The sequence below is a fragment of the Electrophorus electricus genome, chromosome 16, assembly GCF_041902795.1.
Source record: "Electrophorus electricus isolate QZ-2024a chromosome 16, ASM4190279v1, whole genome shotgun sequence".
Classification (NCBI taxonomy): Eukaryota; Metazoa; Chordata; class Actinopteri; order Gymnotiformes; family Gymnotidae; genus Electrophorus; species Electrophorus electricus.
Window position 1 is genome coordinate 17,685,001 of NC_137512.1, and position 27,500 is coordinate 17,712,500.

General features: G+C 42.8%; 2 protein-coding genes across 11 annotated transcripts in view; one reads left to right on the plus strand and one right to left on the minus strand.

Annotated features, from left to right (window-relative positions):
* The window catches only part of erc1a (ELKS/RAB6-interacting/CAST family member 1a), a 23,626-nt gene extending 13,557 nt beyond the window's left edge, over positions 1-10,069 (minus strand). For all 5 annotated transcript variants that reach the window (XR_014117650.1, XM_081699157.1, XM_081699158.1 and 2 more), the window contains exons 1-10: positions 9,935-10,069; positions 8,054-8,955; positions 5,057-5,434; positions 4,616-4,690; positions 4,135-4,290; positions 3,825-3,992; positions 3,560-3,727; positions 3,325-3,462; positions 2,974-3,114; positions 2,336-2,476 (exon numbers count right to left, since the gene is read on the minus strand). Coding sequence is in view for 4 of the 5 variants with exons in the window: in XM_081699157.1 (XP_081555283.1) it covers positions 2,336-2,476; positions 2,974-3,114; positions 3,325-3,462; positions 3,560-3,727; positions 3,825-3,992; positions 4,135-4,290; positions 4,616-4,690; positions 5,057-5,434; positions 8,054-8,740 (2,052 nt within the window). In the remaining variant the exon portion in view is untranslated. The remainder of the gene's footprint in view (positions 1-2,335; positions 2,477-2,973; positions 3,115-3,324; positions 3,463-3,559; positions 3,728-3,824; positions 3,993-4,134; positions 4,291-4,615; positions 4,691-5,056; positions 5,435-8,053; positions 8,956-9,934) is intronic.
* Positions 10,070-10,567: 498 nt separating this feature from the next.
* Positions 10,568-27,134, plus strand: wnk1a (WNK lysine deficient protein kinase 1a). Of its 6 annotated transcripts, none has more exons than XM_027024539.3 (24): positions 10,568-11,306; positions 12,222-13,367; positions 16,870-17,042; positions 17,207-17,427; positions 18,923-19,080; positions 19,577-19,665; positions 19,811-20,030; positions 20,188-20,482; positions 20,574-20,725; positions 20,909-20,983; positions 21,132-21,257; positions 22,154-22,233; positions 22,481-22,625; positions 22,803-22,919; positions 23,009-23,122; positions 23,197-23,251; positions 23,362-23,502; positions 23,644-24,407; positions 24,493-24,591; positions 24,680-25,164; positions 25,296-25,495; positions 25,581-25,676; positions 25,841-26,010; positions 26,209-27,134. In XM_027024539.3, exons 2-24 carry the CDS (start codon positions 12,621-12,623, stop codon positions 26,503-26,505), a joined length of 5,019 nt encoding a protein of 1,672 aa, XP_026880340.2. In that variant the 5' UTR covers positions 10,568-11,306; positions 12,222-12,620; the 3' UTR covers positions 26,506-27,134. The 6 variants fall into 6 exon arrangements, with proteins under 6 accessions (XP_026880340.2, XP_026880338.2, XP_081554632.1 ...); XM_027024537.3 differs by having other exon boundaries at positions 10,569-11,306; positions 20,571-20,725; XM_081698506.1 differs by having other exon boundaries at positions 10,569-11,306; positions 20,571-20,725; positions 24,514-24,591.
* Positions 27,135-27,500: the final 366 nt, after the last annotated feature.

The window sequence follows — 27,500 nt, forward strand, 5'->3', positions numbered from 1 at the left end:
ATACCAAAGATTCTCAATGAGGTTCAGGTCTGGACTTTGTGGTTGCCAATCCATGTGTGAAAATGATGTCTCATGTTCCCTGAACCACTCTTTCACAATTTGAGCCCGATGAATCCTGGCATTGTCATATTCCCGTGCCATCAGGGAAGAAAAAATCCACTGATAGAATAACCTGGTCGTTCAGTATATTCAGGTAGTTAGCTGACCTCATTCTTTGGGCACATAATGTTGCTGAACCTAGACCTGACCAACTGCAGCAACCCCAGATCATAGCACTGCCCCTACAGGCTTGTACAGTAGACACTAGGCATGATGGGTGCATCACTTCAGCCATCTCGCTTCTTACCCTGATGCGCCCATCACTCTGAAACAGGGTAAATCTGGACTCATCAGACCACATGACCTTCCATTGCTCCAGAGTCCAATCTTTATGCTCCCTAGCAAATTGAAGCTGTTTTTGCCGGTTAGCCTCATTGACACGTGGTTTTCTTAAGGCTACACAGCTGTTTAATCCCAATCCTTTGAGTTCCCTTTGCATTATGCGTGTGGAAATGCTCTTACTTTCACTATTAAACATATCCCTGAGTTCTACTGTTGTTTTTCTCTGATTTTATTTCACCACGTTTAAGTGATCGCCGATCACGATCATTCAAGATTTTTTTTCCGTCTACATTCCTTCCTCGGAGATGATATTTCCCCACTGCCCTTCCACATTTTAACAATGCGTTGGACAATTCTTAACCCGATTTTAGTAGTTTCAGCAATCTCCTTAGATGTTTTCTCTGCTTGAGGCATGCCAATGATTCGACCCTTCTGAAACAGATTAACATCTTTTCCACGACCACAGGATGTGTCTTTCAACATGGTTGTTTAACAAATGAGAAGCTACTCACTGTATCAGTCAGGGTTAAATAACTGCCAGCTGAAACACAATCACCCATGCAGTAATTATCCAATGGGAGGCTCTTACCTATTTGCTTAGTTAAATCTGGGTGGTGACCTTTTTTTTGGCCAGGCAGTGTATATATATATATGGTGAATTTTATAGTATATATTACTTATTCATAAATAATGCTATTACACTTAAAATATATACAGTTTTGTGTCTTGTACAGGTGTATGTATTTTGCCAATATTTCGCCTCAGGAGCATCCCTCCTGTCCAGTAGTGTCCGGTAGTAGTCTGCCAACATAGACGGGTTTCACTTTCCTTGGTACCTATTTTCCATCAGCCTACTATACATAATGATATGCAAGTATAATCAGTAGTAAACCATTTGACCTATCTAAAAAAGATATAATACCTAAAATACATAATAAATAGTTGTTTTTCTTTGCTCTGGGTCTCTGTCCTACTTTGTTCATATGTTGGTTTTTCATATGGGCTAAATATTGCGCATATAACATAAGTCACAAACATCACATTGGGTTTGGTGATTACTTGTGATTAGTACAGTTTCTGGGAACATTTTGAGCTCTTGCCAAATGTCCCTTACTAGATGTTTTACTTTTTGTTATATTTATATTGCAATTATGTGACCAATCAGTCAGACTGGCTGTCTAGCTAGCTAGAAATCCTACATTGCCTAGTTAACAACTGTGCCTGTATGTACTCGAAAGAAATAACAATAAATAAAATCAATAACAAACCTTCATTTTTATAACACTGAAATCTTTATAACCTTTATAATCTAAAAAATATGCTTCAATATGGAGCATGCATTGCCGCTTGCCATGAGTTTATTTCAGCTGCTGCATTTTTCTGCTGCTTTAATTGATGTTTTTCTCTGAATATCAATGATATTTTACTTTTACCCCACTTTACTTTCATATTAATTATGCACATTAGGAGAGAACAGATATGTGAGCCTTAAAGAAATAGATATATTGCGAGCTGCTTTTCATAAATGTAATCATTCGAGTCCCACGCCGGAAAATGTGTCCGTTCTCTTTTCATTATTTCAATCTAGTGTCCAGGTGTCTAACATACTGAAGCACAGTGGTAGCATTCGGTGATCATCTTTAGGGGTATCACTCAGTGATCATCACTCAATGATCATCTTTAGGGATTTCACCAACCCTCCCACACTTTACAGGTTGTGGCAAAATGTGCAAAATGCAAACAGAAGAAATTTGACAAATATAAAAAAGTAAATTTTAACCTCATAAATGTACTCAAGTAAGAGTATAAAATACCCTCTTTTAAAGCAACTCTTACAATTTGTCCAAAAGGTTACTTAAGTGAATATAACGGAATAAATGTAGGGTGTTCCTACCCACCTCCGTCTCGACTATATCTCTATCTAACTATCTCACTCTTTATCTCTTGCACTCACCCTCTTCAGCTGGTTCTCCAGCTTAGAGCACTCTTCTCTCCTTTGTTCGAGGGCAATCTCCAGAGTTTTCAGTTTGGAGTCTTTCTTTAGACCAGATGATGCTAAAGATGATGCGTGCTCTTTAAGGTCCAACAAAGAAGTCTGAAACAACAGTAAACACTCACAGCACAGATGTCACTGAATTTAAAGACAGTTATGGAGACATATTATTCCAGTCTTAGGCTAAAATCGAGCTTCAGTGAAAAATCTCCATTGATAGTCAGATTTAGAGTACTAGGTTTAGTTTGTCAGATTTATGAACCCAGCCTTAGGTTCACACTACACCAGAGACCAGCTCTTACAGCTTCATTGCAGAAAACCTCAAGAGTGCATTTGAGAGGCATGGTCTGTCATGGTTAATATGTTTGGACAAACTCTCAGCTATCCCATCATGGAAGGCAGCATCATCGCAGCATGTTTTGGCAGATACAATCCGTGACTGCACCTGTTTCCCTCACACTGTCCCTGTATGTGTCATTTTTAAAAAGAGGTATCACAAAATGATTTTGGCCAGAAATTGGAGAATTTTTCATCTTTACTGATTTTCACCAGGTGTTCGTGTCTGATCAAGGCCCAACTGTACTGGGAGGAATACTCACCTCTCGATCTGACAGGTCTCCCTGCAGCAAGCTGACTTTCTCTTTCAGCTCCTTCAGCTCCTTCTTACTGTTATCCAGTTCCTCAGACTTCTCCCTCTCCTCCCGGTCCCGCTGCTCTTTCAGACGCTCAATGATGCGCTCCTGTATCAGGGCAGAAGACAGACTTGGATGAATTTTGGATTGGCATATCGGGGTGAATTTAAGGTGCAATAAGTAATGAAGTAACTGCTTAACATGAAAGCATCACAAAAAATTATTTTAGGAATTTAGAAATTTAGGAACTTCTTTAGGTTTACTCAGTAGTTTAGCTGCAATGCTAACTTCATGTGGGACTTTGGTGGCAGACTTCACCTTCTCAGCCAGTGAGTCCTCCAGGGTGGTGAGAACTGTATCTGTGTTGGAGGTGTCAGTCTGCAGAGACTTCACTCGTTCTCTCAAGCTGCTCATCTGCTTTTCTTTGTCCCTCAGTTGTTCCTGGAGGTTTTCGATCTGGGAAGGATCATAAAAATACCTCATTCCCACAAGACACAGGGAAGATGACTTGGTGATGATCTGGACTATGTTAACATGTAAAGCCCCTCCTGACCTTTTTCTGTAGCACGTTGATTTTGCGCTCTTTGACCTCTAGCATGTCCTTGAGGTCATGGATCTCGCCATTAAGCGTGCTCTTCTCCTCTGACATGTCCTGGATCTGCTTGCTCTTCTTATTCAGCAGCGTCTCCTTCTCCTCAAGCCGCAACCTCAGCGCATCCACCTGAGGGATGACTCAGGTCATCAAACACAGTAAAGCTGGGAAAAAATTGCCATGGTTTTGATGATTGTAGAGTGTCGGGATTTTAGCAGCTTCCCACCTCTGTCTGCAAGATGGCAGCACGCTGTTCTTTGGCAGTAAGTGACTCTTTGAGCACCTCGATGTGCTGTTTGCTATCTGAGAACTGGTTGGTCAGAGTCTCCAATTTGGTCTGCAGACCGAGGAGCTGTGTGTCCTTCCTGGAGAGGTCCTGCTTCACCTGGTCCATCTGAATCACAGAAAACATTCCATCTTATATCCATCACTGACACAGTCCATACAAAAGTCATGCTACGGTTTTGCCAAGGTCAGATGCTACATATGGGGTTCTGGGTGTCAGCCTTGTGAAGCAGACAGTGGCTATGAACTACCTTGTTCTTCATGAACTTGGTGTGGTTGCGGTAGACCTCCATTTGCTTGACCTCCTCCTGTCGTTCCTCACAGCTGAGCATGTTACTGGAGCGCAGCATCATGACCTGATCCTCCAGCTCCCTCAGTCCACGCTCCAAAGAACTGATCTGGGAGTCCTGTGGACACAGTAAAAAGCCTCACTACATGTGCGTATTTGGGGGATGGACATATTTGCTGTACAGTAATGAGGTAAACAAGGTTAGAGGAAATTAAGATTTTTTATGATTATTTATTACAAATAATTGTCCCATTTTTAATTTTTGAGAGCAAAGAATGGTTTACTAAATGATACATTTAGTAAACTGTTGATACTTTTAAAACAAATTTATCCTAAAAATTTAAAATATATATTAAATATTGAAAACAGTTATTTAGCAAAATTATCTGTAACTGATGCTACATAAAGTTACATACATCCATGCTCTAGGCATGCTGGGGTACCTTCATCTCGATGACAGTTTGTAGGGCTTTGGTCTTTGCCGTCTCTGGTGTACCTTCGAGGCGGCGGTGCAGCTCCTGGAAGAAGAAGCACATGCTTTGCACTTTGCTCACGCGGCTGCCAGAAATAGAGCTTTCAGATGTGTCATCAAACCTTTGGGGGGAGCAAGATGTGCCTGCGTTTTGGATCTGGCTCAGCGTTCTACAACTGAGCTGGAGCCAAATGAGCAGGATGCCACTGTAAGAGCATATAAGACCCCCGACAATCTATTTCCAGTATGCGTTTTACTTCGGCTTAGGCAGATGATGGGATAGTGTGGCTCATATGAACTTTGATATGCCGGCTCACATATATCATATGAACGTGGTGCCATCATATGAATCATCCAGGCCATTTCACATCATGTGATCACCCATGCTAATGGGAACTTAAAGGTCGCTCACTTCTCTCAAAGCCACCATCTCCTTGTCACGCTGCTCCAGCAGGTTCTCCAGATGGTGGGCGTGCATCTCGGCGTCGGCCAGGCGGCACGTAAGCTCGTGGTCTTCCTCGCTGGCTTTGCTTGGCGGACCTTTGCTGTGCAGCATCTCCAGGAGCTTTTTGATGGAGTCATCACGGGCACCCAGTGTCTGGCGCTGTGTCTCCAGCCGCAGCTCCATCTCCTCTAGGGTGCGGCGGAGCAGGAAGAGCTCACGTGCCTGCCTCTCGTGCTCGTCCCCGGGCTCGCACGCCAGCGGCTCGCCCGGTGGCTGCAGCAGCTGGTTCAGGTCACGCTGGATGCGCAGCTCAGCCTGCAGGGCTTGCACCGTGGTCTGCAGGTGCTACCATGGATAAGACAGAAGTAGAGGCGGTAAACAACAAACCAACAACAGGCATCAGGGCAGGTGTCTGTGACTTAGAAAGGTTATGGGGTCAGAACTGGTCCCTGGCAACCACTACTGTGCACTTGATTAAAATTAATGAACCCCAAAGGGAACTATCCCTGATGTGGAAAAGTGTTATTAAATCTGAAAAAAGAACATCTAATGTACCTAATGTAATGCCTGCATGGGAAACAGAGCAACGGTATATCAAGCACAGACTATGACACTGTGATCTGTCCATATTTCTCTTCACTTAACATATCTCCTTCCCTTATAGTTTGAACAAAGAAGTAACAGACACTCGAGCCAGGCACATGTAGGTGTCAGTGGCAGATGCAGCGTGGTGAGAGAGAAAAGGGTGGATGGAGCCCCCATGTGGGCCATCTGGAAACCTTGGTTTATTTACAACACACAGCAGAGAACACTGATTTCATCTCTATCTACATCAGTAAGCAGAGAACAGGCTTTCTCTTTAACATAACAATAAAATCAGAGGATTCTCAGTAGCCGCTAAACACTATCTGAACAGTCATTATTAGGTAATTACCTAATGACATACACATTCAGTTGCAGGATATTAGGTGGTAAGGTCTAATTAGGCTTAAATAAGCATGCTGCCATTCGCTGTGTGTTACCAAAATACCACATACCAATAATCAGTGTTCATACAGAATGTCTCTGAAACGTTATGTCCCATTTCAACCACATCAACCACAACAGTATGCATAGCATGACGATGCATATGATAGTGAATTACACAGCCATCATTAGCTTACTGCAACACACAGCTTCAACTGTCTACTCATCAGTAAAATGAGAGGGGTCTGTGTGTTGCATTGGGGTGGGGATGAGGCTGACCACAAGTTCCATCTTACTAGAAGGGTAATTAACCCTACAGGCAATCTGAAAGAGATGCTGAATAATCTGCAGAGAGTCATCAGCATTTAGCCGTAAAGCAGTGAAAAAGATGTATCACTGGCCAAGACACACTGTTGTTCAGACAGCTCTTCAAGCACTCAGCTCATCAGCAAGTTCAACTCAGCAGGAGTGCAACAGCCATTTCCAGAGTGGCCCCTTACAACTGTTCCCACTGGCGGAGGAAAGCTTTTTCAGGACACATTGAAGAGACTTTCCCCACTAGATACTGTTTTTCTTCACTAGATTTGGTACATTTTAAGAACAATGGTCTGAGTATTTTACCATCATTGTATTTTACCACATTTATTACATAAAGCTTTTACATTTGTCATAATGAGTGCTATTCTTATTGCTCAAAGAGGTCTAATTCTGCACATAAAATATACTTAGCTAGAAAACGGTATCAGTAATTTCAGAGTTGTTTAAAATCACATAAAAATGATGTAACTTGAGGATGTGACACACAGTAATATTAATTTAGTTTTGTGTGCACAGACCTTTTATAGCATATAGTCATACTTAATGATTGGCAGTTACTTTCACTGAATTATGCATATGTGCACATTTTCATGTAATATAATTTTGAGCTAATGTCATGGGGTCTCTGCCCTTATCAAATCTTGCTGCTCTTGATCCTACAGCTTAATGCTGGAACCTTCCCCACCACCAACTGACATTGTCACTATGCACTCATTGCTGTGTGTATGCATTTATATATAGCTCATGGTTCATTCATTCTATGTTTCAAGGTATTGTGGTTAGTTAGAGTGAATAATGGATTAGCTGTTGTGAGTGTTGCATGCTTGTTTGTTTGACCATACTCACTGTAGCCTGCCTATGACTCCAGAATGCTACAGTGAAGTGGTTCTAACATTGTAGATGGTGCCATCAGCTAGACATTTTCATCAAAGGTTTCTGTGCATATATTTAATATGAGCCTGTTTTTCAGTTCAACCAAAATCCACCAAAATCACCACTTCATTCTAGTCAGTGTTGCAACAACCACACCGATCTACAGTATATTAATGACACATCTCATATACCATGACTCTACATCAAACTGGCTTGACATTAGCCTCATGCTTTATGGCACATTCAGGCAAACTGTGAGGGAGGCCCTTTCCATGCTCACATTTTTACTGCTCCTCCTTTCTTCTACAGTGCCACTCTGGCACCTCCTCTTGGAAATCATCTGACTGTCATTATGGACTCATTGTTGTATGTGTGTGTGTGTGTGTGTGTGTGTGTGTGTGTGTGTGTGTGTGTGTGTGTGTGTAAAGCTCTTGGGGTGCATTCTCTGTTTGAAAGGTATTATGGTTAGCTGGAGTGGGCAATGGATTACCTTTGGGTTGGTTTCTTTCATGGCTCCTAAACCCTGCTTGTGCCGCTCACCATGGAATTAATAAAATCTCCCAGTACATGCAGCCTGTCTATGACCTATGACCCATCATATTATACTTAAGATCTATTTGATGGCTTATGAAGCAATTAAACTAATACAGCTTCTGTTCTCTGAATGATAATTGTGCCTCATTAGAGAGCACCATAATGGGCTGGATGTTGGAACATCTTTGCCATCTTTGCCATTCTTCAACTATACTGTCAGTAACTGCAAAACTGGTGTTAGATCAGTGCGCCCTATAAGCGAGTGCGTCCCACCTGAGTTTCATCTTGAATGGCACGGTACTGCTCTTTCCACACGGCCGTCTTGGAGGCTTCATCCTTGCGCAGAGCCCTCTCCTTCTTTAGCTCGGGGCTCCAAAAGGTCCTGATGGAGCTCATGGAGGAGCTCAACTTGCTCTCCTTCACCTCCACCTCCTTCTGCAGGAGCTCGTTTTCCCGCAGCACCTCCTTCAGCTGCGCCTGCAGCTCCATGATGGTGTTGTCCCTGGCCTGCCGCAGCGAGTGTGGCACGGTGGAGGCTGCATGCAGCTCACTGCCAAAGCTCACCGAATCGGTAGAGACTGCCGGCACCATGGCCATGTCAGGCGTGCTGCCCGTCACTGTGCCCCGCACGCCATAGGGAATGCTGCCACCAAAGCGTCCTGTCATGGCCCCACCCTTACCGATGTCAGAAGAGGCAGCGAGCGCGACCTCGTTGTCACTCATGTACATGGGGCCAGATGTGGCATAGGCTGCATTGAGGGATTGGATGTTCTCCATGGAGAGGGTCTTGCCCCCAGAGCCTCCAGGCCCACCTCCGCTGCCCCCCATACTGTTGGTGCGTCGGTGACCCATGCGGGGAGAGCGGGGAAGCCTTGGCGATCGGCCTGTGTTGCCCTGGCTACTCCGGCCCCCGTTGTGGTTGCCATCCATTTTGCTCACCGAGCGCGAGCTGCCGTACATCCTGACAGACTACGAGCGGCAGCGCAGGTGGAGACAAGACCAATTTCCACACTCAACGCACACCCAGGCGGACATTAACAAACTGGCAGCCTTATCTCCTCTAAAGGCTTGCACTTGCTTGTCCCTTTTGCACTAGGATGGGAGCTTTGCTCTGTCAAGGGAAAGGACAGCCGGTCCGTGGCTTTCAGTGGCTAATGAAAAAAAATGATTGTGACCTGCACAAAAAAGGCAAAGACTGAGTATGACAAAATGCCATTAGTTATCTTGTGAGATTTTAATTTGATATCAGTGGCTCTCTCAAAAGACAAGGGTCACATATGCTCATTTGGGTTAAAGGGACAAAAAAAAAAAAAAACACACCTGTGCTCCAGCTGTCAACTGTCGGCTGACGGCTAAATGGCCTATTAAATCCTTTTATATTAATACTGTTATTATTAATACCAATAGGCATAAATTGTTTACTATTAAACCGCACTCGTCATCATCAGCAGCATCCTTTGCACTCCCTGTAACGATTATTAATGACTAACGACTTATGACGGCTAGAAGAAAAGGTGGGGTTACTCCGTATTCACGCTCAAAGTATGGAAGTATGCTATTTATACTCCAAGATTAATCAGCAATTAATAAGCAAAATTATTATAACAATGAAGTGATCGAATACTTATCCACTGTTGTTTAAAATAACCAAGCACATGGTCAATATATCAATTTCCTATACTCGGATTCCATTATGGCTTTTCTATCTAGACATGAGCTATATAGCTCAGCTGTGAACAAACTAATCATGACCGATGGCACTGCGCTGGACGTGAAGATGCTCAAAATGCGCAAATACAAACGCACGGTCCAGCATACATTTTCGAGAATACAGAATTCTTATTTGTATAAATGTGTTGTGACTGATGTTGCGTTTATTGCCTAGCATTCAGCATTGACAACCCATAGCTGCAGTCCTTCATTCTCCCTCTGCCCCCTTTTTTTTCACCATTGCACTACTTTGATATAAAATTAAGTCTTATTAAAAAACACAACTCTACGTAAAATAAAAATAATCCATAGGTATTAAAATCTTTTAGCCGAAAATATATTCATTCGACGCTCACTAAATTATCAACACAACCTGCACAATTATTTAATTCATCGCAATGTCTGGCACACGCATAACGAGAATTATTTCAAAATCAAGATTACCATCTGTGTCTTATTCCATTTATTCTGTTGAAGCGAAGCAGTTGTCTGTCCAAACGACATCCGAAAAAGGGACACCCGCCTGTTTTCCTCTATATTGCTTTATCATTTTTATTTGCAGACATTATGAGCATCCTTTCACAGGGCTGGAGGACTACGGTGACGTAACGCCTACGCTGCGCGCTCACGACATTCGCCTCTACCATCTCTCAACGCCATGCTGCGAAGGTCATTTTCACATGGCCTGAATTTGAAAGCTTTACAAAAGGTGTAAGTGGGATCTTCCCAGTCCCTGGGCTTCACAGAAACTAGCACGGCTGTACATGGATACAAGCAAATGCAAATAAGGAGGAAGATGGGATTATTAAATAAAAATGTCTTATTTATTCGAGAATAGTCCCAAGTAAAACATGTTTATGCATTTTTTTTATTTGCGGGTCAATAATCAGCAACTTTTATATTAATGTTATGCATTTGATAACTATTCTTAAAATTATGATAATGTTTTAAAATTAAATCAACATTCTAATGTTACGAAGGTACATCAGTGTTAAATGTTGCAGTTGTGCTTGTGCCGTTAACCGTAGATATATTCAAGAGGGGGCGCTCTTGGCTGAGGTTATCGTGATTATTTCGTCTGTCTGGAGTAGAGCGGAGAGAATGCAGATTGTACTTTTAAACGCCATTTCGAGTTTTGAGGAACCAATTGGGGATTTTAATGGTGTCGCACATATATGGGATATCTCGAAAGTGCCCGTTCTGCGTCTATGAATCCAAATTAAATAGAATTGTGATCGACTGAATTATGGAATAATTGTGCCATCATTCGCAATTAGTAGCTAGCTAACAAAGCGCCTTGGTCATAATACAACGAAAACTAGTCTTCGTTTAGGCTTTCATGGCATATGATGGATTTCAGGTGAAGTCAAGTACAACAAAATATTTTGTGGAATCGTTTGCTTTATGTAGTTATGTATTGCTAACGGAACAAGGAAACTACATCGAACAGGAGCACAACAAAGGACTCGTGCAGTGCAGTCTCGCGAGCAACCGTTAGAGGAAGGAGCACATTTTGGCAGTTGACATTCGAACTTAGTATTTCCCAGTCTGGCATTTGTCTGTTCGTTTGCTATGCGTACATGACCGTGCCAGGTTTAGCTGGCTAGCTAGCTAGCTAACTAGCTACATTGTTTAAAACTTTATTAAGGGAAGCGAGGTGTTTTTGTATAAGTACCGCCAACTGATTGGAAACTTGAGGAACTCGACGTTATAATTGGTGTAATTAGCTAGCTACCGTAGCTAAGGGGGTTTGGCTTTCCGTGGCGTCTTATAGGCAGTCAAGAAAGAACTGAAGATGACGACGCATAACGTTACAGTAAGTCTCAAAAACATGGCCTGGCTTAGAAATTGTCTATTGAGACTTAAAAAAAGCAATTAGATATTCAACGCTGTCATGATACTTGTGGTAGCTTACATTTCCCCGAAAGCCAGTAAAAACTTGGTCGACCTGAATTCGATGCAACTTACGTTAGCCAACCTGCTAGCTAGCTAGCTAACTAGAGATAGCTAGCTAGGTTAGCTAACCTAGCTAGCCCACCTGCCATTGCCAGACTTGTGGACGGAAAGGACGGTGTTCATTCATTACAAACTAGCCACCTACCTAACTAGTTAGTTAGGATAGCTATGCTATTTAATACTTCTAGTTATAGTCAGTAGCGTTAGTAGGGGTAAATTAGTAATTTCCAGTCAAGTTTGTCACTCATAAAATGATTTGTAGTACACCGAATACTGAATTAAGGTGGCTGGCTAGCTCGTTTTATTGAGTTTGGTTGATTATATAGAAATAGGAGTTCTACCTAGCTAAGATTTATCCACTAAGTCCGCTACCAAACTATTATGTATGATGAGTGTGACATGGGTAACCTAGGTTAGGTCTGTTGTCTCCGGCTGGTTCACGTGGCTTCTTCATTGAGTGGGGAAATGTTTGCTGCCCTTAGAGACGACTGTACTGTAATTTATGGTGGCGTGTTTATAAATAATTAATTCTTACATGACTTAGTTAAAAAAAAAAGAGAGATTTTCTTCGTCCTACTTTGAGATGTTCAGGAAGTCGTCCCTAAATTGGTACTTGACAATAGTTCAGCTGTGGCTATTTTTCTTCATTCATCACCCATTTTGTCAAAAATATTGCTGTACTATCTCGATAACAGATGAAACCTTAAATCACATTCAATACTATATTTTACTTTCATTTGTGGCCTTGATTAAAATGTATGTTGCTTTATTACAGTGACACAGAAGGCTGGGTTACACGGAACTCCCCCATACCACCTGTGGCTTGCAAGTGCACGTCAAGCTATATTACATCGTCAATGGCCAACCATCTTGATTGCCAACAGTCCTCCAGATGATGGATGTCCTAAGTCTGAAAGCCTTTGTGCATGATTCTCAGTTCATGCTAGTCTATAAACATCCTACTCTTGTTGACCTACTTTATTCCCATGCTTTTGTCAAATTACATTTTAGTTTGTAATTGAATTGACTTTACAGAAGTACTTTTTTGGAAGGAGCCAAATCTTTCTATTTCCAAAGGGGGGGGAAAAGTCTTTAGTCTTCCATTACCTTTATTTGTGATTGTATGGATGCAATATAGGCTTTGAGTGGCTGCTCACTCTGTGTGGGTGGAGATATGTCTGACAACTTCTTAGACAAGATGGTGAGGTTCTTGTCACCCCTGTCCAAGAATGCCAGTTGCTCCAGCTCGGACTCTCAGCTCGGCGAGCGGATCGGCCCTGAAGTCCGTCGCCGTCACCACACTATGGAGAGAGAGCAGCTGAAAGGCGAACACCGGTTTGTCCGCCGCAGTGTCATTTGCGACTCCAACGCCACAGCTTTGGAGCTTCCCAGCAAAATCGTACCTCTGAGCTTGCCGCCGGACTGCCCCACAGCCCCTGCTGTCTGTGATATTGGCATTCCCAAAGCCACTGCCTCAATTGAGACCTCTGGAAGCACTGATGGACAGGTGGTAGAGAGGGCTCAGGGTGCAGGCAGCAGCTTTCACAATGAGCTGGTCGAAGAGGTGAGGCCTGTATTGTCAACAAGTTGTGGTATGGAGACAAAGCAGGTGTCTCCTCTGGGTTCCTGTAGTGAAGCATCAGAGCTGAAGTCAGGCAGTGCTGTAGCCTCTAAACCTGAAAACGAAAATGTGGAAGATGAGGAAAGCAAGGAGAAGGCTCGAGCAGAGGCTGAGCTGCAACGTGAGGCTGAGAAAAAGGAGCAAGAGGACATAGAAGAGGTTGAGACAAAGGCTGTTGGCACCTCTCCTGATGGTCGGTTTTTGAAGTTTGATATCGAGATTGGACGCGGCTCGTTCAAGACCGTGTATAAAGGACTGGATACGGAAACAACTGTGGAGGTGGCATGGTGTGAACTGCAGGTAAAGTCCTCTTTCTTTTTGCCAAGTCCTGACTGATCGTATTAAATAGTTTAGATTTGTAATACTCTTGCTGTGCCATTAAAAAGGGGTCATTCTTATTAATACTTTAATGTGAAGAATATATAGCTTAGCCTGTGATTCTGTACAGTGTACAAGATCACACAAGCACCTGTATGCTGCGTGTGGTGGGCCTTGATTGGAGTGTTGGGTTATAGTTGGATGGATGCTTGTAAGAGCAGCTTTGAAGAAAAAAAGGAAACCGCATTACCTTTTAAAATCTAGCTGTGGCAGCAGGGCATTTCCTTGCAGTTCTAAAATTTCCTTTGTACTTTCATAGTGACTTATTACTTCTTTGACATGATGAAGCAAAGTTGCATAGGTATCTAGCTAATATTACTTGGTCTTTAGTTGTTGGTCTTTTTTGTTTTTTAGTCAGGACTGTATCTTTATCAGCAATAGTAATCTTACCCGAATAGCAGTCAGTAGACAACAATTCAGTATATTATCTTGAATAAACTTGAATAAATCCAGCTTTTACAGCTCCTCCATGACCCAAGTCTGATAACAGTGCTGCAGGTAGCCTTGCTGCACAAAGTAGCCTACTTGATGGCGCGCACTGCATGGCAGTGTGTTACTGCCAGAAAAACACCGGCGTGTGACCCACTTCTCTCAAGACTCAGTGTGGCTTTAGTGGCATCCTGTTTCCCTGCTTGTTTTGCTGGTGGTTAAGGGAGGAAGTCAAGCCGGCACTCGTAAGCGATTCTGCTCTGTGGATATATCCGTAGTACATAAGCGCAGATTCGCGAAGTGGGTCAGATTCCTTGCCGAAGAATGCTTAATCTCCTGTGCGAGGAGCAGGTCTGTGGCCTGCTGAGGCTTGCCACACCCCCTCCCCCCAACTCGCACCCTTACCCTCCCTGCTGCTGCTGGGCGATCATGAGGTGCTGGGTATGATCACGTGAGTCTCATCTATGCTGCCAGCGGCCCTTGAGTCAAGATGGTTCAGGAACTGTGCAGAAACAAAACCTGCAGTATCGTTTCCATCTTGCTTTTTGCTTTTTTCATGCCTTTTCTTTATTTGGTTTTGCTCTTTGAGTCTTTTTCCAGGCTCTTGTTTCTTGCTCACTCACGATTTCTAACCCCCTCAATCTTGCTGGCTTGTGTGCAATGGCATTCTCTCCCTCAATCTTTTTGTCTGTCTCACCATGTTGTCTGTTAGTCAGGTTGTTATTTGTTCATTGTTTTGCTTACTGCTTTTTTTTTTTCATTGTTTTGCTTTTGCTTAACTGCAACATTGTATCAAGAATACCAGAAGTAAATATGCATGCACCACTTCTGAAATACACTGTCATATTCCACTCCCACCCTCACTTCACATGACAAATATGTTTAAATAATATTTGTCACTGCACAGGAAGATTTTAGTTCCCTTCAGTCTTGTTTTGAAGAAGTGCCTTTTGTGCTTTTAAAGTGGTTTTGCTTTTGGATAACTACTAAAAATGTTATCTTAAGACTTTTCCCAGTTTAATATTTGGTGTCTCCAGTACAAGTGCCATTGAGTCAAGACATGTCATGTTATCTGTCCCCTCTGATGCATTTGTTCACTGCTAATCAGCAGTGACCCATTTTTAAAAAAAGAGAAACCAAAAAGGGTTGTGTTTTGAGTGTGGTTGGGTTGTACTTCTGTAAGAATTGGTCTTTTATCAGGACTTTTTTAGTACTGTGGGCACCTCTTTTTCTCTCTCATGCATATAATATATATACGCACACACACACACACACACGCACACACACATCTCACATCATATTGCCTGGCCTGGAGAGGGGCTGGGCTTTCATTCTAGGAGTTGTAACTTCTTTGCTATGTGTACTGCCTCTCCACTTGCTCTCCAGTGTTTAGTGCAGGCCACTAAGGGGTGTAGGTGTTTGAAATGTTTGTGAACATGCTGCACAAGAGAGCAAAACTAGGTCAGTGGGTTACGGTGGAAATTTGAGCCCTTTCTCCCTCACCTACATTCCCCTCACCCAATAACATGCATCCACCTTATAACATTTTCCTGCTGGATTTAACACTTTGAAATTATTATAAAGATGATTAAATGTTGTTTAAAAAAAAAAAAAAAAGGGGTGGATATGAGTTTTACTCTGCTCTGGGGGTGTGGTGCTTCTTGGAGTCTTTCCAGTTGTTGGCTGGATGTTTCTCATTCCAAGAATTGACTAAGTGCATGACAAGATTGTAGATCTCGCTGACATAGCTTAGAGTTCCAGGGCACTCAGAATTCTCTCAGAAGTCTTTTTCATTCTGATTGGTGCAAATGAAAGGTGTTTTAAGTATTTGTGTGTTATGTTGGGTCATTAATGCTATTGACAACAATTTGAAAGTGATGTCAGTGCTCCTTATTTCAGCAGACATGCTGTACCTCCTATGACTTGACTGTATCCACTCATCAAAGTGGACTCTAAATGTGTTTCTTGGTTCAGCAAAAATACTGTAAAACTTTGCATCTGTATTTTTGTGATCTGTTTGCAGGCAATGCTGCCATGCAGTTCCACAGGGAAATATTTTCCTGCCCTTGTGGCAGGGCATTTGAGGTTCAGATTTGCAGCTTATTTCTTTCTCCAGTATCAACAAAATTTTACATTACAACCCCGTATTTAAGGGGATTTATTTATACACGATACACATTTAGTTTATTCATGTGTAATATACCCACTGCAAAGATGTTCATTGCTACACCCCTACTGAGCCTCGCTAAAAACATTTTAGCAGGTTCGGGAAACTTACCTGGTTTAGAACTAATAGTAAAATCCTGTAAAATATTCAGTTGAAGAATGTATTTTATTGAAATATTTCTTTTTTTCAGGTCCAGAGATATTTAGTTCTTTCATATCCTGTAAACATTCTGATTACAACACTGCTGCTGAAACCTAAATAATGTATTTAAGAAGCACTAGACTATTGCAATATATGTAGTTGTTTAATTGTTATTGCACTTTTGGCCTTTACAATAAAATAGTAGAAAGCTGCAATATGCTAATTATCTAACACATTTTTATATGAGCTGCTTGACTCAGTTTCACCAAGCTCTCTTTCATGATCTCACTTGTTCCAGTCTTCTGTGGTTGTTTTGACCTGAGCCAGCAAACAAAAGTAATTTTGGTCAAAATAAAGCAGACCAGTCATTAACAATGTTACTTCAAGTATTGAACAACTTCTTTTTTTTTTTTCTTTTTTTTTTATCAGGAATATTGCTATTTGCAGGGTTCAGTGCAAATCCATGTCCTTAATCTAAGTTGTAAACTTGCAGAACACTGCGCGTGCTATGTAGGAGTGGTGCATGGTATCTAACATTGTGCCCTTGTTTGTTTGCTGCATTGCAAGTTTCCCAAAAATGCATGGGGCTGTAGTTGCTAACACTGGCAGTTACAAATTTTTAATGAGCTATGGGCACTTACAAATCCAAAAATCATTTTATAATGTCAAACTAAAAATGGCTTTCAGGACCGAAAATTGTCCAAGGCTGAACGACAGCGCTTCAAAGAGGAGGCAGGAATGCTGAAAGGCCTACAGCACCCCAACATCGTGCGCTTCTATGATTCCTGGGAGTCCCCCTGCAAGGGAAGAAAGTGTATTGTACTTGTGACGGAGCTCATGACATCGGGCACTCTAAAGACGTAAGTGCATGTTTGCACACAATCCCAAAGGTCTTCAGACTAGGAATTCCTCCCTATTATCAGAAGTGTTCTCTCTTTTTGTCTGAGTTATTGCTTGACAGCCCTGGAGAATTGTTCACACATGGTGATGCTAGTGCGGTACATTACTTTGTTGTGCACTGCAGGTATCTGAAGCGCTTTAAAGAGATGAAGATCAAAGTCCTGCGCAGCTGGTGTCGTCAGATCCTGAAGGGCCTTCACTTCCTGCATACCAGGTCTCCTCCCATCATCCACCGCGATCTCAAGTGCGACAACATCTTCATCACTGGACCCACTGGCTCCGTCAAGATCGGAGACCTGGGCCTTGCCACTCTCAAGAGGGCTTCCTTTGCCAAGAGCGTTATAGGTACTGACCTGTAAACACCCACATGCATTTGTGTCAGCGTTTGTGATTTCCGGCAGAGAAAAGAAAGTCCCTGCTATTCTCAAGCATCTTCTGAAAGTGTGACTTAACAGTCTGGTGTGAAGGCAGACCACAGTGTTTCCTTGAGCCTCCTCATTAAACCACAGCAAACCAGAGCCCCTGCTCCTTTCTCTTTCTCTCTTCCCTTACTCTGTCCGGGCTCAGACCTTTCCTCCTTCCTTTAGATCACAAATGAGTTTTGGCTCTTATTCGTGTGTAGTGTTTTAAGTGGGCCCTTATTTCAGGTGCTCCCAGAGAGTAAGTAGCTCCTAAACTCTGTCCGTGACATGCGTAGTTGTATTGTGGCTTGTCTGCAGGCAAACCAGATCTGATCATGGCAAAGGGATAGCGCAAAAGCTAGAGGTGAGCGCTTGGCTTTCAAGTATCGTTCTGAATGATCTTCCTCCTGTGGTCTGGAAATTTGTGGTCTGTTTCTTCAATGCAACATCTGCGAATAACACTGTCATGGGTCCTCTGTGTTTTGCCATGGTTTTTTTTTGTTTTGTTTTGTTTGTTTTTTCTTTCAGCGTCTTAAGATCTAAGCTTAAACTTTAATTTGTCTTCTCATTACCATCTCAGCTGTAGAACTAGGATCCTTTTAATTATTTTGGGAAACTTTAGATTCTAACCTCAGATCTCCCCTTTATTCTACTTTAAGGATTATTTATTGTACTGCAGTACAGACAGTAAGTATGCAGAAAATGGGTCTGGTAAGTCCACCAGTACAATGTTACAATCCAAATCCATTCTAAATATGTTAAGTTTTTCTGTGTTGGGTCTTTGTTTAAAGAGCAGTTTTTGTACTGTTTAAGGCTGGTGTGCAGAACTTCACTAATCAGTAACAAGCTATGGAAACTGCTGTGCATAGAATTTTCACCTTGCCAATCTTTCTCAAGACTATATCAAAACAGTAGGTGTCTGTGGGGGATTTTCAGCAGATGGTAATAAAACTGCGATCTTGACAGAGTTTATTTCCATAGCTGGAAAAGTTCAGTTTTCCCGCAGTTATTACTTTTCTCACTAATCATTTTTGGCCACCACCTCAAGTTGCCTTTATCTTGCTTTGTGTAAACAATTAAAATGCCTCTAACCTTTATTTAACACTCCAGCCTCCATAGTTGTCCAAGTTGGAGTTTTATGGTCAGTCCAGGCCTTCCAGTAGGTTCTGTACTCCAGTCATCTTTCTATAACCCTGCTCTTTAAAGACCTTACACTGAGAAACTTGGGCTTTTTTTCTCAGCATCCTAACTGAGGGCAGTTTCCCCCCTCTTTCTTTTTTTACTCTCTGTCCCTCTTTGTTTTGGCTCTCCCCTTTCTCTCTCTCTTTCTCACAGGTTGCTGGACCAGTCACCCCGACACCATCAGGTTCTACTCTCCTTCACAGAGAGGGTGTTATAGGGCAGTGAGAGAGAGTTCTGAACCGTTCTTTTGATTTAAGGTACCCCTGAGTTCATGGCTCCTGAGATGTATGAGGAGAAGTATGACGAATCAGTGGATGTCTATGCCTTTGGGATGTGTATGCTGGAGATGGCTACCTCTGAGTACCCGTACTCCGAGTGCCAGAATGCGGCACAGATCTATCGCAGAGTGACCAGCGTAAGTCCCTGCCCCTCCGCTGGAGGAGAGGGCCATGTGTGCCCATCCTCCTCCCCGCCCCCACCCCCTTCGCGCCATTCTTTTAACCTCATGCGAGGCAGTTTCTTTACTCTCTTTTTCTCACTGAGTGGTAAGTTGTGTTTTCTAGATTTCCAGTCCAATTTGAAGTGGAAGCCCTGATGCTGGACTTCACTTTGCACTAATCTTTTAGTAAACAGGTCTGAAGTATTAGAGTAGTCTGTTGTCTAGTTTTAGGACTCTTTGTAACTACTACTATTATGATTTTGAGAAATATTATACCAGTTTTTGTAGTTAATGATGGCAAAAATTTTATGAAAGACCTTCTGTATAATGCTTCCAGTCAAAGCAAGCATAATTAATAATAGATTATTTTAATTAATGTTTTTGGAAAATAGTACTGCTCAAAATAGCAAGTAGGCATGGTGAGTTCTATTCCCTCTGCATGATTTGGTTGTTTCCCTGTGTTTGACTTTAGGGGGTGAAGCCTGGCAGTTTTGACAAGGTTGCGATTCCTGAAGTTAAAGAAATCATAGAGGGGTGTATTCGTCAAAACAAAGATGAGAGGTGTGTTGAACACAATTTTCCATGAACGTCACAACACTATAACTGAGCTTTGTAAACTCAAATTGTGATCTTTTTTTTTTATTTTTAATTTTTTTATTTATTTATTTTTTTTTATTTTTTTTTATTTTGGGGGTGGTGACTCTAGGTATTCCATCAAGGACCTGTTGAACCATGCGTTTTTCCAGGAAGAGACAGGTGTTCGTGTTGAGCTGGCTGAAGAAGATGATGGGGAGATGGTTGCCATCAAACTGTGGCTTCGCATTGAGGATGTTAAGAAGCTCAAAGGGAAATACAAGGATAATGAAGCCATTGAGTTTTCCTTTGACCTCCATAAAGATGTCCCAGAGGACGTGGCACAGGAAATGGTAGCGGAGGTTTTGTTTTTTTCAGATGTTCAGACTTTAGTTTGGTATCTTTGCTGTTTAGTTTAATTTCCACTTATACTAGATTTTTTTTCTCACTCTCACTCTGTCTATCCATTTTTCCTTCTTTTGTGTATTTCTCTTTTTGTCCCCCCCCCAGGTTGACTCGGGTTACGTCTGTGAGGGTGACCATAAAATCATAGCCAAGGCCATAAAGGACCGTGTAGCTCTGATCTGCAGGAAGAGAGAGCAGCGTCAGCTGGTTCGGGAGGAGCAAGAGAAGAGGAAGCAGGAAGAGGAGGTGGGAAGGCAGGCTCAGGGTGAGCCCCCTCAGCCACAGCCTCCCATCACCAAGCCCCCTCCTACCACTCTAGTGCCAGTTCCCATAGAGACAGAGGAGCCTGAGGGGGAGCAGCACCTACTATTACAGAAGGAGCCTGGTGCTCCTGCTTCAGGTAAACATTACTCCAAAGTTAACTTTCCACACAGTCTTGTTACTTCACGTTGCATTGTCTATATGACTGTGTAATGATCTTTCTCCAGTAGCCATATGTGGTATAGAGCCTTCTCCTGAACAGCCAGGGGTAACTTCCTACAGCTCTCTGCAGCCGGAGCTGCAGCCTCAACCCTCTGCAACTCTGCACAGTGCTCATCCCCAACTGCCCCAGCAGCAGTCTGGGATCCATCCACATGGCTTGGTCAGTCATCTTTTTTGTTGGTTGTTTCTGCAATATATAGATGTTGGTTCTTATTTGCCCTCCATTTTATATAAGTGTCTTGCAAAAATATTCAACCTTAAGTCACCTGGTTTATAAATGATGCTGTGTGGAAATATGCCATTCACAACCACTTGCCATGCTTTGTGCCTGTCTTGGCTCCAGGCGCCTACCTCTCAAGGCAGCAGTGCTGTCCCTGCTGTGCCCATCTCTCATCCTGGAACCACTGCTCCACAGCAGGTATTCCTCACATCCTCTCACATTTACTATTACCACATTATGAATGGCTGTTTCCATGGGTTTTCCTATGGTTGACCAAAGATTTTTTTGGAAGAACCGGGCTGCTACTAATGCTCGCCTTCCTGTGCTGTTTTTGGCTGGCTTACAGACCTCTCTGCCAGCTCCTGTTCAGCCCAGCGTCTCCCTGCAGCACCACCCACCACCACCAGATGGCAGTGTTGTATCCCAGAGCTCGATACAGCTCCCACAACCACAGGGTCCTCAGGCCTTGCAGGTATAATATCTTGCATCTCTTAGGAGTTGTATTGCATGTTCACCTACATAAAAGCCTGAACCTCATTGCAGTCAACTTTTATATGCGGTTCTACATAAAAATGCTAGAAATGGTTACTCTTCCTCATTTCACTTGGTGATCCTTTCTAGTAATCACTGCATCTGTGCCACATTTTGCTGTAATCAGTTGTTTAAGTCCTTTAAGATGGATGTACTTTAAAATCATTGTTCTGATGTGCAGGTCTTACATTCGTTGCCTAGGATGCAATTACCATAGCAACAATAGTTAGTCTCGTTTAACCAAAAGTAATTAATTCAATGTGCATCATTTAATATTCTGATAGTACCAAATACAACTCTAGATGTAGTACAGTTTTCCACAGTAACAGTGAATGAGTGACTGGAAATGTTTAACTGGTTGCAACCTGGTTTACCATCACAGAAATGTTAGACTCATCATTCATGGCAATTCCAAAATCCCCCACTGTTCTGTTATACTGGACAAATGCCAGTGATGAGGTAGTTTACGGTGCACTCATATAAATCTTCATATTGATGTTCATATGAGTGCAGCCCTTTTTTCTCCACCCCCAAATGCTGAACAACTGTTTCTTATATCAGGCTTCTCAGGTCCATGTGGTGCCTAGTACCATGTGTGTTCCCTTTTTTCCTCAAGTCTTGCTTTTGTTGTGTTGAGGTTTCAGAGCATTAGACTGAAAAGAGTAAATTCTAAGCCCATGTCTTAGAAGCACGGTAGTGCATGTAAGCACAGCAAACCCTTGGGTGGGTGTGCTTACATAGTTGACATGAGGTCTGGTACATTGGAGCTCAGTACAGTGCTTTGCATTTTATTTTTTTTATTTTTTTATTTTTTTTTATGCCTGTTCATTCTTTCAGATTCCAGTGAGTATGTCGCAGCCTCTACCTGCAGAGCAGACTCAAGCCCAGGCAGTGCAGATTCCACCATCTTTTGAGAGGTACAACTCTTGGGAAGAGAGCTGGCTTTTTATTAAAGAAATGCGTCATCTACAAATTCTGTAACCAGCATTGATTGAAAAGGGATCCTGACCAACATGATCTCGTTTAACAATGCTCTCTTCTTGTTTTCCTTTAGCCATTAGCTATTTTGGCATTTCTAGACACAGTATTGACTGTTGGCACAAGGTTTTTAGCTCTATCTGGGTAACATAACTGAGAAGGCAGTGTTTTCGTGCTTTGTCTCAGCGGCCTATCAGACACTGTGCCAGGGCCAAGTGATGGGAACGAGGTCAGAAGCGAGGCGAAGCGAGGGAAGCGCCACCAGCACCGCTCTGTGCGCAGCCGCTCACGTCACGACAGGACGGCCAGGGCCAAGCTCGTTGTGCTCAATGTAAGCATTACACAGATGCGCATCCACTTAAACGCCCATATAAAGAGGACTTCTTTACTGTGAATGGTTAAAAAAGGGTTAGCAATCAGGTTAATGGTAAAACATTTTACTTATCCATTGAAAACTGTAATTATAGGTTCTATTGCTTATTCTGTAACTATGGTTTGTACGTTTCAGATTTCTAATATTGGTGACAGAGTAGCCGAATGCCAGTTGGAAACCCACAACAGAAAAATGGTGACATTCAAGTTTGACCTAGATGGAGACAACCCTGAAGAAATTGCGCAGATCATGGTGGCCATTTCCTCATATTTTGTCCCAGTTTATATTCGTGATGATTTTCACAAAGGTTGTAGGTAATGTAGCATTTCATTGTGTATTAGGTCCAGAGTAACTTCATCCTGGAAAGTGAGCATGAGTCCTTCATTGATCAGGTGCGCGAGGTCATAGACATGGCAGATGAGGAAGGTGAAGGTATAAGTGACAGCTATCCTCAGGTATGTGCCAGTTTTCAGCAACATTACTAAGGGTAATGATGCATGCATATATAGTTAATACTCCGTCATCATAGGTGGCAAGTGACCCAGACCAGCCGACCCCCGAGATATCCACTCCAGTTCTGCCTGGTAAGTGCAACTTCTCAAGGTAACTTTTAAAACAGATCAGGCTGTTTTATTACATGGCAAAAGCCTTGATGTTCTTCTGAGAGTGTTGATTTCTCATCCCTTGTACTCAGGTATACCCCCAAATGTGGCTGCACAGGTGGTACACTCAGCAGGACGCCGTTTCATTGTCAGCCTTGTGCCAGAACCACGACACCGAGAGTTCTGTTCTGGTCCTTTGTCAACCAACACATCTTTCGGAGATGACCAGCCAGGTGGGCCAGTTTTTTTTTTTGTTTTTTTTTTTTCTCCCCCCCCCCTCTTTCTCCTGCTACTGAGACGAGGACCTTGCTCAGGTGCGTGATGTGTAATAATAATATTCTTTCTGAACATCTTTTTTGTGTTTTCATTTGCAGTGTCTGACCCTGGCCCAGTTGTCAATCCACAACAGGAGCAGAGTAATCAGGCTCCTAACACAATCCAGCTCCCTGTATTGCCTCCTCAAGTTGGAGCACCTGCATCTCAACCTGTATACCAGAATCCACTGACAGCCACTGTTCCTGCAGTAACCCACAGTTCCGTCTCACCACATTCTGTTGCTCAACCACCCACAACAGGCAGGATCTCCCCTTCCACAGCTGCCTCAGAGCGGCCTGCCTCTCAGCGTCGTCCCTCACTGCCTTCCACAAATGCCTCCAGCCAGCAGCTGGAGAGCAATGGCAGCATCATACCCTCTGCTGTGGATCAGCCACTTGTTCCCAATGCCTCCACACAGGTGCCACCAGGTCTCTCAGCTAACCCCACACCTATGCCTGTAGCCGTCCCCAGCCACAATGGGGAAAACGAGGGAGAGATGCAGGGAAAGTCACCAGGTATCGAGGATATCCATGCCCTGGACAAAAAGCTACGCTCACTTTTCCAAGACCAGGGTTCCTCCTCAGGCCTGTTGCCCCAGCCTGATGCATCTGGGGACACAGTCCCCACCGCCTCACCACCCAACACCATGAGCTCCCCTCCCCCTGGCCTGGCTTCTGATGGAGCCCACATACCACCAGGCAGTTTGTCCCTGAGTTCCAGTGGGCACTTTCCTCCTGGTGCCTTTGCCTCTCCAGGACAGTCAGGATCAACTGCTGTATATGTTCAAAGTCCTCAGGTGGACCCTGGCACTCAAAGGCTGCAGGTTGGCACATTTATTTTCTGTCAAGGCTGCTTGCTTGCTTATTTTTGGTTTTGCTAACTTTTGCTCCTCGTCTTGTCCCTCATAGACCTCTGTTGTTGCCCATCAGGATGAGCAGACCACCATAGAGTACAGGCAGCATGTAGCAACCCCAGAGGTTGAAGGCTTCCAACTTGGCCGATTTCAGGTAGTCCAAAATACTTCTCTCAATTATGAGATGGTGTCACATTTGTGTACTTCAAAATGTATGTACGTTTTAATTGCTCTGTCTCCAGGTTTCCGTGGCCAATGATCATGTCCTAGATGATGTTCCTGACCACAAAATTATGGCTTCATTTTCATCCACTACTCCTTCTGCATTATCTTCCTCATCCTCCTCATTGATATCAAGCCCTGAAAATACCCTCCATAAGTCTCAAACCATGCAGAACACATACCCTGAACACAGCATTTCAGATTCCCTACCTGCTGCTGCCGCTACCACCATTGGTCGCTTTCAGGTGACGTGCTCCGCGGACCTCAGCACGGGCCATTTCTCGGTTACTCCAGCTAGGGGGGAGGAGGAGGAGGAGGAGGAGGAGGTGGTGGTGGTGGTGGTGGAGGAAGCGGCTACTGGGAACTCAAAGAATGGACCAAATAGTAGTCTGGTTCTCAATATGTCTACTGCTGGCCCAGCCAGATCTCGCTACTGCTTAAGCAGTGATGACTCTGAGCCAGAGGACGAAGCTTTTGAGAAAGTGATCAGAGAGCTCAGAGAGAGGTGGGAGTTGAACAATTTGAATTGGAATATGTACTGCAAGTTGTTCTGATTTATTTGACATGTTTTCAGTAAACTAATCCTTTAATAACATGAAATATCAGGATTGTTTGAGTACTACTACTTTATTGCAGACACAAGAATGAGATCCAGGTCTTGCAGACCAAGCAGAAGAAGGAGATTGAGGAGTTGTTTGCACGGATGGGCAAAACACGCCCATCTGTGGTGGTAGCCACTGCAGCAGCAGTGGCAGGAGGCCGGAGGAGACCCACTAAAGGCAAGGGCAGCAAGTCAGGCCGTAATGGCAGCAGTCAATGCAGCCCCCAGCATCAAGGTATCGCATAGTAATCTGCTAAACCCCTTGAACCACACAGTACAAATAAGATGTTTTTGAAACACCAGTTATTTGCTGTTTGCAGGAGATGAATATTCCACACAAAGCGGACAGGCTTTAGGTCCATCAACCATGCAGAAAGTTTCACAAACTGCACCTGTTCAAGATGTCCAGTCAGAAGGTAAATTCCCCCCCCCCCCCCCTCATCTAATCTGTCCCTGAGAAAATAAGGCCATGTAAATTCATGTTCAGTGTTTGTTAATCAAACCAATGAAATTTCATTATTTAACAATTTATCTGTCAAATTACAGTTCAGTACTCTAATTTGTGCTAATCTCATTTTAGGAACCACTATCATCATAAATAAAGCTGAGAATGGTTCAAGCCAAGCTAATCTTCCTCGAAAAGGCACATTTACAGATGACCTCCACCAGCTGGTTGACAATTTTGCTCGGGATGCCATGAGTCTGGCCCAAGTCAAGAAGGGTGGAAAACAAAATTCACAAAGCCATGATGTAAGAAGCCAGTGTTTTACTTCTTTTTTGAAATCATTAGAATTGGCTGTCTAATAATAATTAATGTGACTGAATGATTACAACAAAAAAGGTCTTTAGGTAGAATTTAGAGTTCCATATTTTTTTCTGAATTTAGGCTAGCATTTAATTTGTAAAGTAATTGATGTTGATTGCTTGAGCAGACTTAATTTTTTGCAGACAATGCCTCGCAAGTTTTCTGCACCGGGGCAGCTTTGCTGTGGTTCTGTGTCTGCTCCCTCCAATCCTGCTCCTGGAAGAAAGGGATCATTGTGTTCAACCTTCCAACAGTATGGTTACCCTTGCACGCCTTACGGTGCCCCACAGTGGACAATGTCTGTGGGACCTGCACAGGTGGGTCTGATACAACCTATAGTCACAAACACTCTCCAGCAAGGCTTCAACGTGACCACAGGGGCTCACAAACCAGGAAATAATGGTGGAGGAACCAATATGAGGACCACTCAGGCGAGCTAAGACACAAGTGGGTAGAACCTCTGTCACTTTTAGGAACACCTCAGTGCAGAAATTTGGGCTGGTTTAGAAGACCTTGGAATGTGACCTCAGTTTCAGGCACCATATTTAAGTACAGAACGGGATTTAATCTGTGCAGACAACTAACTGTATTTGAGTCCTGGCAACACAATAGGGGAAAACATCTTCCAAGTCTCAGAATAAGGTGTTCCACACAACCTAATGTTAAGACCTCTCTCCAATCTAAAGGCAAATGTAAATAGACTGTTTATATCTATTTACAGTCTTGTTGTGACTTGTTTAGTTACAAACTGACCAAGCCTTATCTTTGAGAGCACTTAAGACATGGAATAGAGCAATAAGGATTTTAAAAGTCCTTGTAATGGTTAAACTCATGTTAAGGCCTTAAGCTTTGGTCTTCTTAGACACACAAATGGATGTCACTTGTTATAAGAAGGTTTAGTGGTACTTTTTTTTTTTAAACATTTTCCTGAGCAATCTGCAGTTTAGATAAGACTGTCTTATCTACACTGGATCCAGTGTAGATATATAAAATGTCAAAGTTAAATGCTGCCACTAAAGTCCATCTGTAAGTAAGCAAGACAGCAATAAATGAGAATAACGTAAGGAAAGGCCTTTGCTAGTATTGATTTGGGGATTTACATTTACATTAGATGAGCTTATTACATGTTAATCATGGTTATAATGGTAGAGGATCTCGTTCTTTTTGAGACTTCTTTCAAATATGCACAATTTTGTAAAGAAAAAAGGTTAATTAAAACCGTTTGAATTAAAAGGACAAAGATGTGCAATATATGAAGGTTTAAAAAAGCAGGATAATACTGCACTTGACTAATTTTTACACTTTTTCCATTGCAAGTATTTAGACTGTGACCTTTTTTTTTTGTATTTGACATCTGTATAGTCAAAACAATGTGTAGGCCTGTTTTCTCATGTTTCCAGAAAATGTACTGTAATTTGATGGGTGTAACCTGGGA

What these genes read in the sequence shown, in the direction of transcription:
- wnk1a (XM_027024537.3), top strand. Translation starts at nt 12,621, where the DNA reads ATGTCTGACAACTTCTTAGACAAGATGGTGAGGTTCTTGTCACCCCTG. An exon ending in CTTTGCCAAGAGCGTTATAG is followed by an intron (nt 17,428 to 18,922) that starts GTACTGACCTGT and finishes TTTTGATTTAAG; the next exon opens with GTACCCCTGAGTTCATGGCT. An exon ending in CTGGCACTCAAAGGCTGCAG is followed by an intron (nt 24,408 to 24,492) that starts GTTGGCACATTT and finishes TGTCCCTCATAG; the next exon opens with ACCTCTGTTGTTGCCCATCA.